Source organism: Myodes glareolus, chromosome 1, assembly GCF_982192425.1.
Source record: "Myodes glareolus chromosome 1, mMyoGla1.1, whole genome shotgun sequence".
In the NCBI taxonomy this organism is placed as follows: Eukaryota; Metazoa; Chordata; class Mammalia; order Rodentia; family Cricetidae; genus Myodes; species Myodes glareolus.
In genome coordinates this window covers 33,505,427-33,517,696 of record NC_142026.1, presented here as the reverse complement: position 1 = coordinate 33,517,696, position 12,270 = coordinate 33,505,427, and the positions used below count along the sequence as shown (strand labels likewise).

General features: G+C 47.4%; 1 protein-coding gene across 3 annotated transcripts in view; it reads right to left on the bottom strand.

Moving 5' to 3' along the window:
- Nucleotides 1–2,429: 2,429 nt before the first annotated feature.
- Ift54 (intraflagellar transport 54) overlaps nucleotides 2,430–12,270 on the bottom strand; it is a 42,682-nt gene continuing 32,841 nt past the window's right edge. For all 3 annotated transcript variants that reach the window (XM_048441875.3, XM_048441877.3, XM_048441879.3), the window contains 2 exons: nucleotides 6,835–7,058; nucleotides 2,430–4,131 (listed from right to left, as the gene is read on the bottom strand). In XM_048441875.3, the coding sequence (XP_048297832.3) occupies nucleotides 3,966–4,131; nucleotides 6,835–7,058 (390 nt within the window). In that variant the 3' untranslated portion in view covers nucleotides 2,430–3,965. The remainder of the gene's footprint in view (nucleotides 4,132–6,834; nucleotides 7,059–12,270) is intronic.

Below are 12,270 nucleotides of genomic sequence, written 5' to 3'. Positions count from 1 at the left end.
CATGTACGTAAATAATCCACTTTGCCCATGTCCTTACTCACAAACATATAAAATTGTGACCTTGGTATACAGGTACACTCCTTGCTTTCCTTTTTATCATAAGTTTAAATTTTTTAGATTTATTTTATATTTATGGATGTTTGTATATTTTATGTTTATGGATGTTTGCCTGTATATATGTGTGCCCAAGGAGTTCAAAAGACAATGGAGCCCCTGGAACAGGAGTTACTGATGGTTCTAAGTCACCATGGACCTGCACCCAGGTCCTCTGCAAAAGTAGCAGATGCTCTTATGGTACGGGAGAATTGTCTGTATTTTGTCAATCATGTTTTAAATAAATGCTGATTGGCCAGGCAGGAGGTGTAGGTGGGAAAACCAGACAGGAAGTGGAAATGATGCAAGGAGAGCAGGAGAATTCTGGGAAGGAGGAAGTTGATTGCTCCCACTCCTGCCCAGATCACCAAAGCAGCGGGACCTGAGCTGCCCCACTGAAAAAGGTACTGAGCCACATGGCTAACATATATCAGAAAAATGGGTTAATCAAGATGTGAGAGTTAGCCAGTAAGAAGCCTGACCTAATGGGCCAATCAGCATTATAATTTACGGAGATCTATGTGTGATTTTCTTTCTCTGGGCCTAAACAGCTGGGGGGCTGGACAGGGCAGGACAGAAAACCCCCAACAAGCCAGCCCCCATCATGTTATACTCTTAACCCCTGAGCCTTCTCTCCAGCCCTTGCCACGAGTTTAATGCTTCATTTATCTGTACAAAATTTTCTCTCTGTCACACAAAATGTTTCTGATGTCACAGTGTGTATATGGGGGTGGGGGCGGTAGATCAAGATATAGTTAGAAAAGATATGTCCAGAAGTTAGAGTTTACATAGTTTCACAGATTAGATACCTGACTGATCCTCGGAATGGAAACTGCTAGAATATCATATACAATGTAAAATATCTTTTTAAATTCTGTAGTAATACCTTTTCTCAATAAATATCAAGCAAGGCCCTTTGTTAGGGACAGGCACAACACATCAGAAAGATCTGACACACACAACAGATCAGAGGACAGACAGACCAGTAATCACAAACTATAGACAGAAGGAAGGAAAATTCAAATTTTGGTTCACACTTGGTCAAAAAAGTAACAAGCAAGCAGGGTCTGGAGGTGACTGGAGCCGTCCACTCTCTCCAGAGGCCTCTTTGCTCTGTAGATACTGTAACCTTCCTACGACTTAGGAGTTCAAGAATTTTAACAGCAAGATGGATGTCTTGATAGGTTTAAAATAAAGGAATGAAAAGTCTTGAGTTTTAGAGGCAACAGGAGAGCTCTCTTGGAGGAGCAGCCTGCTGCGCCTGGCCCCTCTGTGAAGCTCTGAGAGGGATGGGGAGCAGCAGCTGTGAGGGTACCAGAAGAAACTCTTCTGTGCACAGCATTGCAGGCCGCAGGGCCTACGTGGAGCACTTCCAGGATGTTTTCAAACTACTTCAACCAACTTAATGCTTAAAACCTGCAGCTAAAGAGTTTCTCTGTTTGCTTATTTGTGCACATCAAAAATAGAGGGTGAACTTGGTTAGTTCAGGCAGCTTGGAAAAGCAAGTGAAGATCACCAAAGCCTTTGTCAACAAGAACTAGATGCCTGCCCACCCCAAACTCTCACTGGCACCTCAGGCACAACAGGGAGGTAACTCTGTCTTCACATATTTACTCGCTATTGCTTTTTGTAAAGTTGACCACTGAGAGGAAAAGAAGTACGAAGCTTGTTTAGCCCTGAGCTACTGCTTCAACTGTGTGTCTGGGTCTGTGTATGAGTGCACATGCAGAAGGGAACTCAGGCCTCACTTTCCACCTACCTCATCTGAGGCAGGGGCTTGTTTGCTGCTGCAGAGACCAGGCTGGTCCAGTCCCTGGGGCTTCCCTGTCTCTGTCTCCCATCCTGCTGGAGAAGCCCTGGGACTGCAGATGTGAGTCACTGTGCAAGTGTGAGGTCCCTATTCAGGCCCTCACACTTGCACAGTGAATGCTTTATCCACTGCACCCGGGCTATTTCCACATACTCCCTCTAAGTCCAGATTAGCATCGGCTGAGTCTGTAATTTCAAGTCCCTAACATGTGACTGCATACTTCTAGAAAACTTACGAACCACAGGAGGGAAACAACTAGGGATTCCACTTCTGTACTCTCTTAAAATAAGGCCAGGGCTTAATTTGTATATCTCAAGACAGACAGTCACACACACAGGCCTTCAGAAATGTCACAAGTGATCTTAAACCTTCCAGCAGAGAATGAGCGGGCTCATAAAGTGTCAGTCACTACAGGAAAAGCAGTGTGTCGCAGTATGGATGAGAAGTTATTTCCCCTCAACACATCTGAATATTAAAAATCCAAAAGCTTACAACCTTTTTTGTATCAACTTGACAATCTGTACACTTATAGGAAAAATAGGTGATTATTTTAATGATTTATGTATAAAAGAAAAATAAAACTTTATGATACAATCTGATAGACTACAGAATATAAAATTTACTCACATACAATGTATGTAATTTTGCAACATAAAATTCTATTCATATATACAAATTCATAAAAGGTTTTATATATATATATATATCTTAACTTGAGCTGCATAGGGTTCACTTAGGGTTATGGCTAAGTCATTCAATTTAGTAGAAAAGAGATTATGAACATACAAAAGACTATTGACAATCCTTCCCTCCCCCTCAAACTATTCAGAAGCATCTGGTTGGCAGAGTAGTGCAGCGTGCTTCAGCCAGGAGAACTCCTACCAGCTGAAGGGAGTCTACATACTGTCCCGATGGCCCCCAGTTGAGAACTCGGCTGTTGCCTTCCACTGACTGAGAAACACTAGCTGTGCCATGTGTGCAAGTCTTTAGGAAACAAAATGTGCTCAGGCAGTCTTCACACTTACCAGGGCTCGCCTTGGTGAACATAATAAATACTCAGAACCATGAGGGTCATCTCAGCCGGTAAGAACCTCCAAAGACAGTGAGACCCTTTATACAATAATTCAAGACCTTAGGAAGTATTTACAGTACCTTATGTAGGCGAAAAACTGAATATAAACCATAAAAAAATAACTTATGCACCTTTAAAAAAGGAAAACAAACACAAATTCTAAGTTGGTGTACTTCCTTAGTCTCTCTGCACTCCCAGCTCTCAGTGCACGCACCTACACGGAGGAAAAGAACTGTGCTGCCCTTCATGCTACAAGGTCTGGGGGCCTGGGGGCTGCTTATCCATGGGGAGTACCCTAGAGGCTGAAGAAAGCCAAGGAGGTGGCCTGGGACAGTTTCCCATAAGACAACATCCATAAAGGTCAGACTGAATTCTCTTTCGGCATCTGAACTTCAAGGGTCAGAAAAGCAGATAGCAGGGCCATGAGGGGGCTGCCCCAGAGCATGTGCAATAGGAAGAGGGCAGCAACCCCACACAGGTGACAGGCACCTTACAAGGACACAGGTTGAAATGACCCCTTTCAGGTAGAAATAAAAATGTAACTTAACCATTTCAAGCCTTGTCCTATTTTTAAGTACCCACCAAAAAGTACACAATCACTCCTTGCTCGGTGCTGGTAAGAAGTCCTGGGAGACTCAAAAGCAGAAATAAAGGCCTGTCGTTTCCCCAGTAGCACGACACAACTTACCTGCTAGAAAATTCGGGGGCAGGATTAAACAGGCTGCAGCAGAAGACATATTTGCCAAAGAACAAAGAAACAAGCCCTCCCACAAAGGCGAGCTGAAGACTAAAGTAGCAAGCACTGCAGCTGGCAGGAGGTAAGAAAACACAGCCTTTTAATAAGTCTAGCGCCTAAACTGAAAGTTCTGTATTTAGCTGGGTCCGGGCATCTGCAGTCCATTTTCTCAACAGACTGGGACTCAGAATGAGAGTTTCCTGCCTTTTCTCCCATCATGAGGATGAGGGCTCCATCTCTGCAGGGCTGGCCGTTCACCTTCGAGACGTCAAGTTGATACTATGCACCATTTTCTGGATCTTCTCCTCGTTCTTTAGGATGTTGGCCTTTATGGCGCAGATCTTGTCCTGTTGGTCTTTGATCTGCTGCTCCAGCTCAGAGAGCTCGGCCTTCAGCGGTTCCACTGCACTGTCTGTGATGCTGGGGGGAGACAACCAGCGGCTCATCAGTGTCCTGTGGGTTCTGTCTGTGATGCTTCCTCCAACCCAAAAGCCAGTGGCAGCAAAGGGCTGGCTTCACCCCAAGACAACAGTTAAGTGTCAGGCCCCTAAGAATGGTGCCAAGCACCACTCACAACTGGCAGGCCTACAGTGCAATCAAACCTGAGAATGCCAAGCTTGTTAACTTCCCACAAAAACCAGGGAGAGGCCAGGGCTTTACACGTGCTAATTAGGCACTCTACCAGAGAGCCCACGTGAGATTCCCTTTAAAAAGTAAGATGAAAAGGAGCTAATATTTCCTCAGTGACAGGTTTGAAGTCCTTAAAGTATATATACAAAAAGGAGCGAGGGGCAACAGGGAAGTGGGCTACCTAGTCCCCACAGACAGTGGAACCCAGCCTGGACCAGCCAGGAGACACCTCTCCTCTGCATAAGGCTCACAGGACTTAGAGGGGCTCCCTCTGCCCATGCCCCATTTGTTCAGCAGGGACAGGAGATCTCTTACTGTCGGGCAGAGCACTGGAACAAGCACAGACTATGCCTCAGAATGCTGGAGTCAAATGTAAACTTTCCCTGCAGGCTGCTAAAGCCTATAACAGCCCTTTGCTGCAGTAGAGCAGGGTCAGGTTTTACAAGCAAGGCTCTCAGGGCTGACACTTCAATCAGCACTAGTAGTTTCGGTGATTTTTCTAGATTTTATCAAGTTGCATATTTAAAAATTTATGGGACTAAACATAATAGAAAGAAAGAACCCCCATATTGGTTGTCTAATACAAAACGGTCAGTCCTCAAACCATATGCACACAATAAAAGCAGACAGGAAAAGTGATGTGTAATTCTACTATGAAATTAATTTTTTCCTTTGGTTTTTTGAGACAGGGTTTCACTGTAGTTTTAGAGCCTGTTCTGGAACTAGCTCTTATTGTCCAGGCTGGCCTCAAACTCAGAGATCCGCCTGCCTCTGCCTCCCGAGTGCTGGGATTAAAGGCATGCACCACCACCACCCGGCTGTTGAAATTAATTTCTAAAAAATGAAAAAAGAAAAGACCGTACAGTTTCATTTTGGCATGGCAGTACACATCTTTAACCACAGTGCTCAGAGGAGGGTGAGCTCTGTGAGTTCAAGGCCAGCCTGGTCTACATAGTGAAGTCCAGGCCATCCATGCTATACTGTGAGACCCTGACTCAAAAAAACAAACAAACAAGGGCTGGAGAGATGGCTCAGAGGTTAAGAGCATTGCCTCCTCTTCCAAAGGTCCTGAATTCAATTCCCAGCAACCACATGGTGGCTCACAACCATCTGTAATGAGGTGCCCTCTTCTGGCCTGCAGGCATACACACAGACAGAATATTGTATACATAATAAATAAATATTAAAAAAAACAAACAAAAAAAGGAAGGAGGGAGGGGAACCCACTCAGCTTTTTCGTAACATGAATTTACAAATTTATCATTCAGTCATATCATATGTTCTGGGAAAAAAAGTCACACACTAAGCCACATGCTTCTAGATTACTGACTACAAACACAGGACACCTTTCTGAAGAAATCTGCTCTAAATAAAACAGCTCTCTAAATAAATCTCACTTCTCAGTGGCTAGTCTATTTCTTTAGTTACAATCCTGAACGAGCTCACCAGTATCTCACTCATAGCCCCCACCTCTCCCCTCCTGCTGCCCCCACCTCTCCCCTCCTGCAGCCCCCACCTCTACCCTCCTGCTGCCCCCACCTCTCCCCTCCTGCTGCCCCCACCTCTCCCCTCCTGCTGCCCCCACCTCTACCCTCCTGCAGCCCCCACCTCTCCCCTCCTGCAGCCCCCACCTCCCCCTCCTGCAGCTCCCACCTCTCCCCTCCTGCAGCCCCCACCTCTCCCCTCCTGCAGCCCCCACCTCTCCCCTCCTGCAGCCCCCACCTCTCCCCTCCTGCAGCCCCCACCTCTCCCCTCCTGCAGCCCCCACTTCTCCCCTCCTGCAGCTCCCACCTCCCCCTCCTGCAGCTCCCACCTCCCCCTCCTGCAGCCCCCACCTCTCCCCTCCTGCAGCTCCCACCTCCCCCTCCTGCAGCCCCCACCTCTCCCCTCCTGCAGCCCCCACTTCTCCCCTCCTGCAGCCCCCACTTCTCCCCTCCTGCAGCCCCCACCTCCCCCTCCTGCAGCTCCCACCTCCCCCTCCTGCAGCCCCCACCTCTCCCCTCCTGCAGCCCCCACCTCTCCCCTCCTGCAGCCCCCACCTCTCCCCTCCTGCAGCCCCCACCTCTCCCCTCCTGCAGCCCCCACCTCTCCCCTCCTGCAGCTCCCACCTCTCCCCTCCTGCAGCTCCCACCTCTCCCCTCCTGCTGCCCCCACCTCTCCCCTCCTGCAGCTCCCACCTCCCCCTCCTGCAGCCCCCACCTCTCCCCTCCTGCAGCTCCCACCTCTCCCCTCCTGCAGCTCCCACCTCCCCCTCCTGCAGCCCCCACCTCTCCCCTCCTGCAGCCCCCACCTCTCCCCTCCTGCAGCCCCCACCTCTCCCCTCCTGCAGCCCCCACTTCTCCCCTCCTGCAGCTCCCACCTCCCCCTCCTGCAGCCCCCACCTCCCCCTCCTGCAGCCCCCACCTCTCCCCTCCTGCAGCTCCCACCTCCCCCTCCTGCAGCTCCCACCTCCCCCTCCTGCAGCCCCCACCTCTCCCCTCCTGCAGCCCCCACCTCTGCTCCTTGCTCAGGGCCTCGGCATGCTGCCTGTTCTCGCTGTGCCACAGCTGCAGCTCGTTCTGCATGGCGTCCACGTCCTCCTGGATGTAGTCCATGATCTTCCCCAGGGGCAGTGCGCTCTTACACAGGGTCTGGATGGACACGCGGAGCTTCTCTATCTCCTTCGACACGATGTCCTTCTCCTTCTTCCAGGCTGACTCGAAGACCAGTGAGCGCTCCTTCAGTTAGGGGAAGCAGGAAGAGAAAGTCTTTAGGAGTGAGCTACGCAAGTTAGAGGCGGCAGAAGGAGAACCCAAGGACCAGAACTTATCAGAAACTAAAGTGTCTACTCTGCAGATTCCTCGAGAAGCTGGAAAGACAAGTGGAGGACACGTGTGCAAATCGCCCTGTGCAGAGAAGACACGGACAGTCAGCGAGCACAGAAAGCTCACAAAACTCAGTGGCAGCGAGCGGACAAACCAACACAAAGAGGGACAAGAGACGGAGAGTTCACTGCAGGTGACACGTGGTCAGTAGTAAGCCATGAAAGTGTGTCCAAGAGCGCCAGCGGCTCAAAGTGCAATGCCAGGTGCAGGCAGAAGAAACTGGGTCTCTAGAAATTGCTGGTGAGGCAGTCTGGGGTGTCTCTAAAGACTATCCCAGGCTACAGCTTGAATAATGAAGGGGCCTTTGAAAGGTGACTGGGTAACACAGGGTCTCTCTTCACCCCTGAGAACTTCACAGTTACGAGGCGGGGCCTGGCTAGAGGAAGCCGCACCGGGAGCTGCCTTTGAGAGTGCAGCTTGCTCCTGCCATCTCCGCTCTCTCTGCTCCTCATTTGCACAGGTGAGCATCTGTGCTCTGCTGCCCGCACACCCTCTCCACCATGATGCTCAGCCTCGCCACGCCCCCAATCCCCCCCACTGCAATGGAGCTGACTCAGCACAGGTGGAAACCCCAGAAGCTGCAAACCAAAACACAACTCTCTCCCTGGAAGTTGTTGTCCTCAGGTATTCTGTCACAACGACAGAGGCGATTAACACAGACAATCTAGCAAAGGAACATCCAAGCATTTACTCAGAAAAAATTAAACTTACATTCACAATAAAATCTATACATAGCAGGGCAGTGGTGGCACACACCTTTAATCTCAGTACTCAGGGGGCAGAGGCAGGCGAATCTCTGTGAGCTTGAGGCCAGCCTGGTCTACAGAGTGAGCTCCAGAACAGCCAGGGCTACACAGAGAAACTGTGTCTCAGAAAAAAAAAAAAAACTATGCATAAACATTGACATTTTATTCAAGCTAGTTACAAGCTGGACATGGTGGCATATGCTTCCAGAACTTGGAAGGTAGAACCAGGAGGATCAGAAGGTCAAAGTTAACCTCAGCTACAAAGCCAGTTTGAGGTCAGCTTGAGATCTGTCACAATAAAGATAAAAATAAAAGGAAACAAACAAATAAAAAGTAGTCACAAGCTAGAAATAGCCCACATATGTTAAATAAACTATGGTATATCAATACCATGGACGATATACAGCAACAACACACACACACACACACACACACACACACACACACACACACACACACACGATCCCCTGGACAACTCTTGGAGAATTTGCCAAATGAAAAACCCTGCTAAGTTATAAACTGAGTCCTCTCATATGTACAATCTTGAAAAGACAGAATGACAAAAGTGGAGGGCACGCACACTAGCGATGGCCTCAAATAAAAGGTGGAAGAGAATAGGTTAAGTTATAAAAGGACACTGAGAAGGATCGTGTGACAGGAACGTTCTGGAGCTTGACTATGCTAGTGTCGGTAACTGGGGTGTGGGGAAAACCCCATAGGCGAGCTAGGAAGGTTTCAGAGCACATTTCCAGTGCTTTTCACAGCTCAGAGAGATCCGCGGTTATCTCAAATTAAAATACTTTTGTTAAGAGAGATGGGAAAGCTAGGCATGGTGGTACATGCTTGGAATCCTAGATCCTGCCTACTAGGTGAGTGAGACACCTTGTCTCATAAGAAAAGGCAGACAAGCTAGACAGATGGCTCTGTGCTTAGAAGGACTGGCTCTCTTTCAGGAATCCAGGTGCGATTCCCAGCACCACATGGCAGCTAACACCATCTGTAACTCCAGTTACAGGGGGTCAAACCCCTCTTCTGGCTTCTATAGGCACTAGACACACACACATGGTACACAGACATGATATGGGCAGAGTCAAGCATGGCACAAGCTACCATGATGCTGGGGCGACAGAAAGCAAACTGGGTCCTGTACAGTGGGCAGGAGCAGATCTCCTGCAAGGCGGGGTCCAGATGGGAAGGAGAATTGTAGTAGTCTCTGGGAAGGAACATGCTGGTGCGCTGCTCGTGCCCAGCGGAGGCTGAGGGCTGGGGAATAGGGAGCGTCACAGGTGGTAGACAACTGACTAGCAATACAGTGGGAAGGCAGGGGCTGGGGGAAGCACGTCTGCCTTTGGATGGTTGTTTCATGTTTTGTTTTGTTTCAAGATGGGGGGCCTCAACTGGACTCAAACTTGCTATGTAGCCAAGGACAACCTTGAACTTCTGATCCTTTTCTCCGCCTTCTGAGTACCAGGATAACAGGACTGTGACACCAAGCATAGCTTAGGAGAGTATTTCAGTCATAATTTTTTAAGTAGAAGTCTTTCATTGCATTGTTGAAACCCCACAGATCAGTTTCACACTCCGGGATCCTGTTTCAGCAACCGGATCTTACCAGCCTCTGCACTGGTCCTTTCCAGAGACACAGGTACCATCCACTCCACCACCCCTGCCCACCACGGCCTTGTTTCTAACTGCTGTGACTTGTGATTTGAAACAATGTCAATATCATTCTGAATCAGAACCAACTCAGCTTCAAGGCCGCAGACATTCAACAGGCATCTGTGCTCACCTGGGCCCTGCACATGTACTCGCTCCTGAATGACAGGATGGCGAGGTGAGAACGCACGGGCCATGTGACACTGGAATCAAGTTCTGTGCACAGCCACAGACTCAAGGACAAAAATCTCTCTCTTTATTTCCTTAAAAAACAAACCGAAATTCCCCCAAACTAACAGACCTCTTCTTAAGTTTTCGTGAAGGAAATCAATCCTAGCAATAATAACAATACAATAATAGCTGCTATTATTATACTGTGTAATAATAATAATAATAATAATAATGCTATTAATATCATTGAGGAAACAGCACTGAGTATGTCCCCTCTGCCCCTCTCACAGAATGTCAGTGGAAACAATGTCCCTAAGAAATCAACTCAAGCAATACAAGAATCACAGGTAAACGAGGCCAAAACAAAAACACTGGTGTCTGAAACTGAGCTTCAGAAAAGGGCGTTCTCTAGAACCGCTCTGAGAGTTGACATGCGGTTGATGATACCACGCCACCTGGTGGCCAAGAATTTGAGGAGCAACCCAGATGACCAAGCAAGGAACCAAAACCCTCAGAGGAGATTCAGTTAAACAGCACTGAGCGCAGGCTATTTACCTAAATTAAAAATATAACACGGGAAGGTTATTTGGTTCATTAAGAGTCATCTGAAGATACAACAGGGTTTTACATTTCTCCAGTTTTTCGACCATGTCTCCTGCAGCCCGGCTGGCCTCCAGCTCCTAGCATTACAGGAATATGCTGCCATGCCATGATTTAAATGCTTCTCTGTGATATCACCCATAATTTCTTGATAGTTGTTACCCTTTTCTTTCAATAAATATAAGCAGGTCACAAGTGACAAACACCCAGTTCCCACCGGACACCAACAGGAGCAGGAGGTAAAAAAAAAGCAAAACCACAGAGACTTTAAACCAACCCGGAGAGAACAAAATCCACGGAAAGAATGTTTCAGTAGCTACCTCTGGACAGGAGGAAAAATCACACAGCATTTACATCTGATCACAGCAAACTGAAATAAAGAGGAGCCAAGAGGCAGCAAGATAACTGAATTTCTGGTTTTTTTCACAAAGTTTTCATGAATTTTAACTAAGGAAAAAACGCCAGTGGAAGCTAGAAATCCTAGTGCATATAACCTCTTGAGAAGCAAGCATATAACTAGGAAAATGCATAAAGCATTTAATACAATAAACATATAATAATAAAATACAATAATACAGTAAATACAATCCATGTATTTATTCTATTACATGTAGTTCAAGTTCATTAGCACAGCAAGAAATCTCTTTAATTCCCATGAACTTCAAAGCCAGGCTGGAGGAATACCCAGATTAGAAATATTAGAAATAGTATTTCCTTAGCAAAAAAAAAAAAAAATGTTCCCTCCAAAAAGAAATTACAGAACCAAAGGTACACCTGATTCATGAGTCTGGTCCAGAGCACTCACCCAAGCACTTAGATGGAGGGGAGGGAGGGGGATGAACACAGACAGACAGCCTCTGTGACGGAGCTGAGTGGGACGTACACTTAGCTCTGAAACCTACAAGATGTCAAGAATACTGCGCCCAAGAAAGTCAGAGAGTAGACACTCTTTTGCGTATATTGTGAAACATTGATTTTAAAAAACTTCACAAATTAGCTACCAAGAAAGACTCATCAATTCCTAAGAAGTGACTACTATTATAGTACAAATTGTTGATAAAAAGACATTTTAGAAACTTGCTTTAGAAGTAAAAACAGCCATCTAGGAACCCACACGTCAGGGAAGAGATCATACCCAGTACCCAGCTATGAAAAGTAAGAGAACTTTTAACATGCATTATCAATTTGACACTGAAGGAGGTGAAAGTGTCAGCCCGGAGCTGGGAAGAGGATTTACTCAGATGGTAAAGTGCTCACTGCGTAAACACAAGGTCCTGAGTTCAGTCCCTAGCACCCACGGTGGTGCAGCCTGTGCTACCAATGCGGGGAGGTGGAGACAAGAGGGTTCCTGCTGGGACTTGCTGACAATCCAGTGCAGCAGAGCAGTAAGTTCTGGGTTCAGTGAGAAACCTTGCTGCAAAAAATAAGGTGGACAGCAACTGAGGACACCCTTGTTGACCTTTGGCCTCCACACTCCTCACCCACCAAATACACACATACACACACACACACACACGCACGTGCACACACTCACTCACACACATGCACGCACACACACACACACACACGTGCACGCACTGACCCCAGAATGAAGTATACTGAAAAGAAAATGTACAGTCTCTCCACCTGTTTACCTTTTAAAGTGCACTGATTTGATTTTGTGTTTATGTAATGAACACTCATGCATGTGTTCGAGTGCACACGCCTGTGCTTCACTGCTCATGCAGTGAAGGTGTCGGGTGTCCTCGGCACTTTCCAGACTGTTCCTTTAGAGATAGGTCTCTTCCTGAACTTGGACTCATGGTTTGTTTGTTTGTTTTTTTGTTTTGTTTTGGTTTTTCTGGCTAAGCTGACAGCCAGCAAGACCCAGTGATCCTCCTGTCTCCACCTCC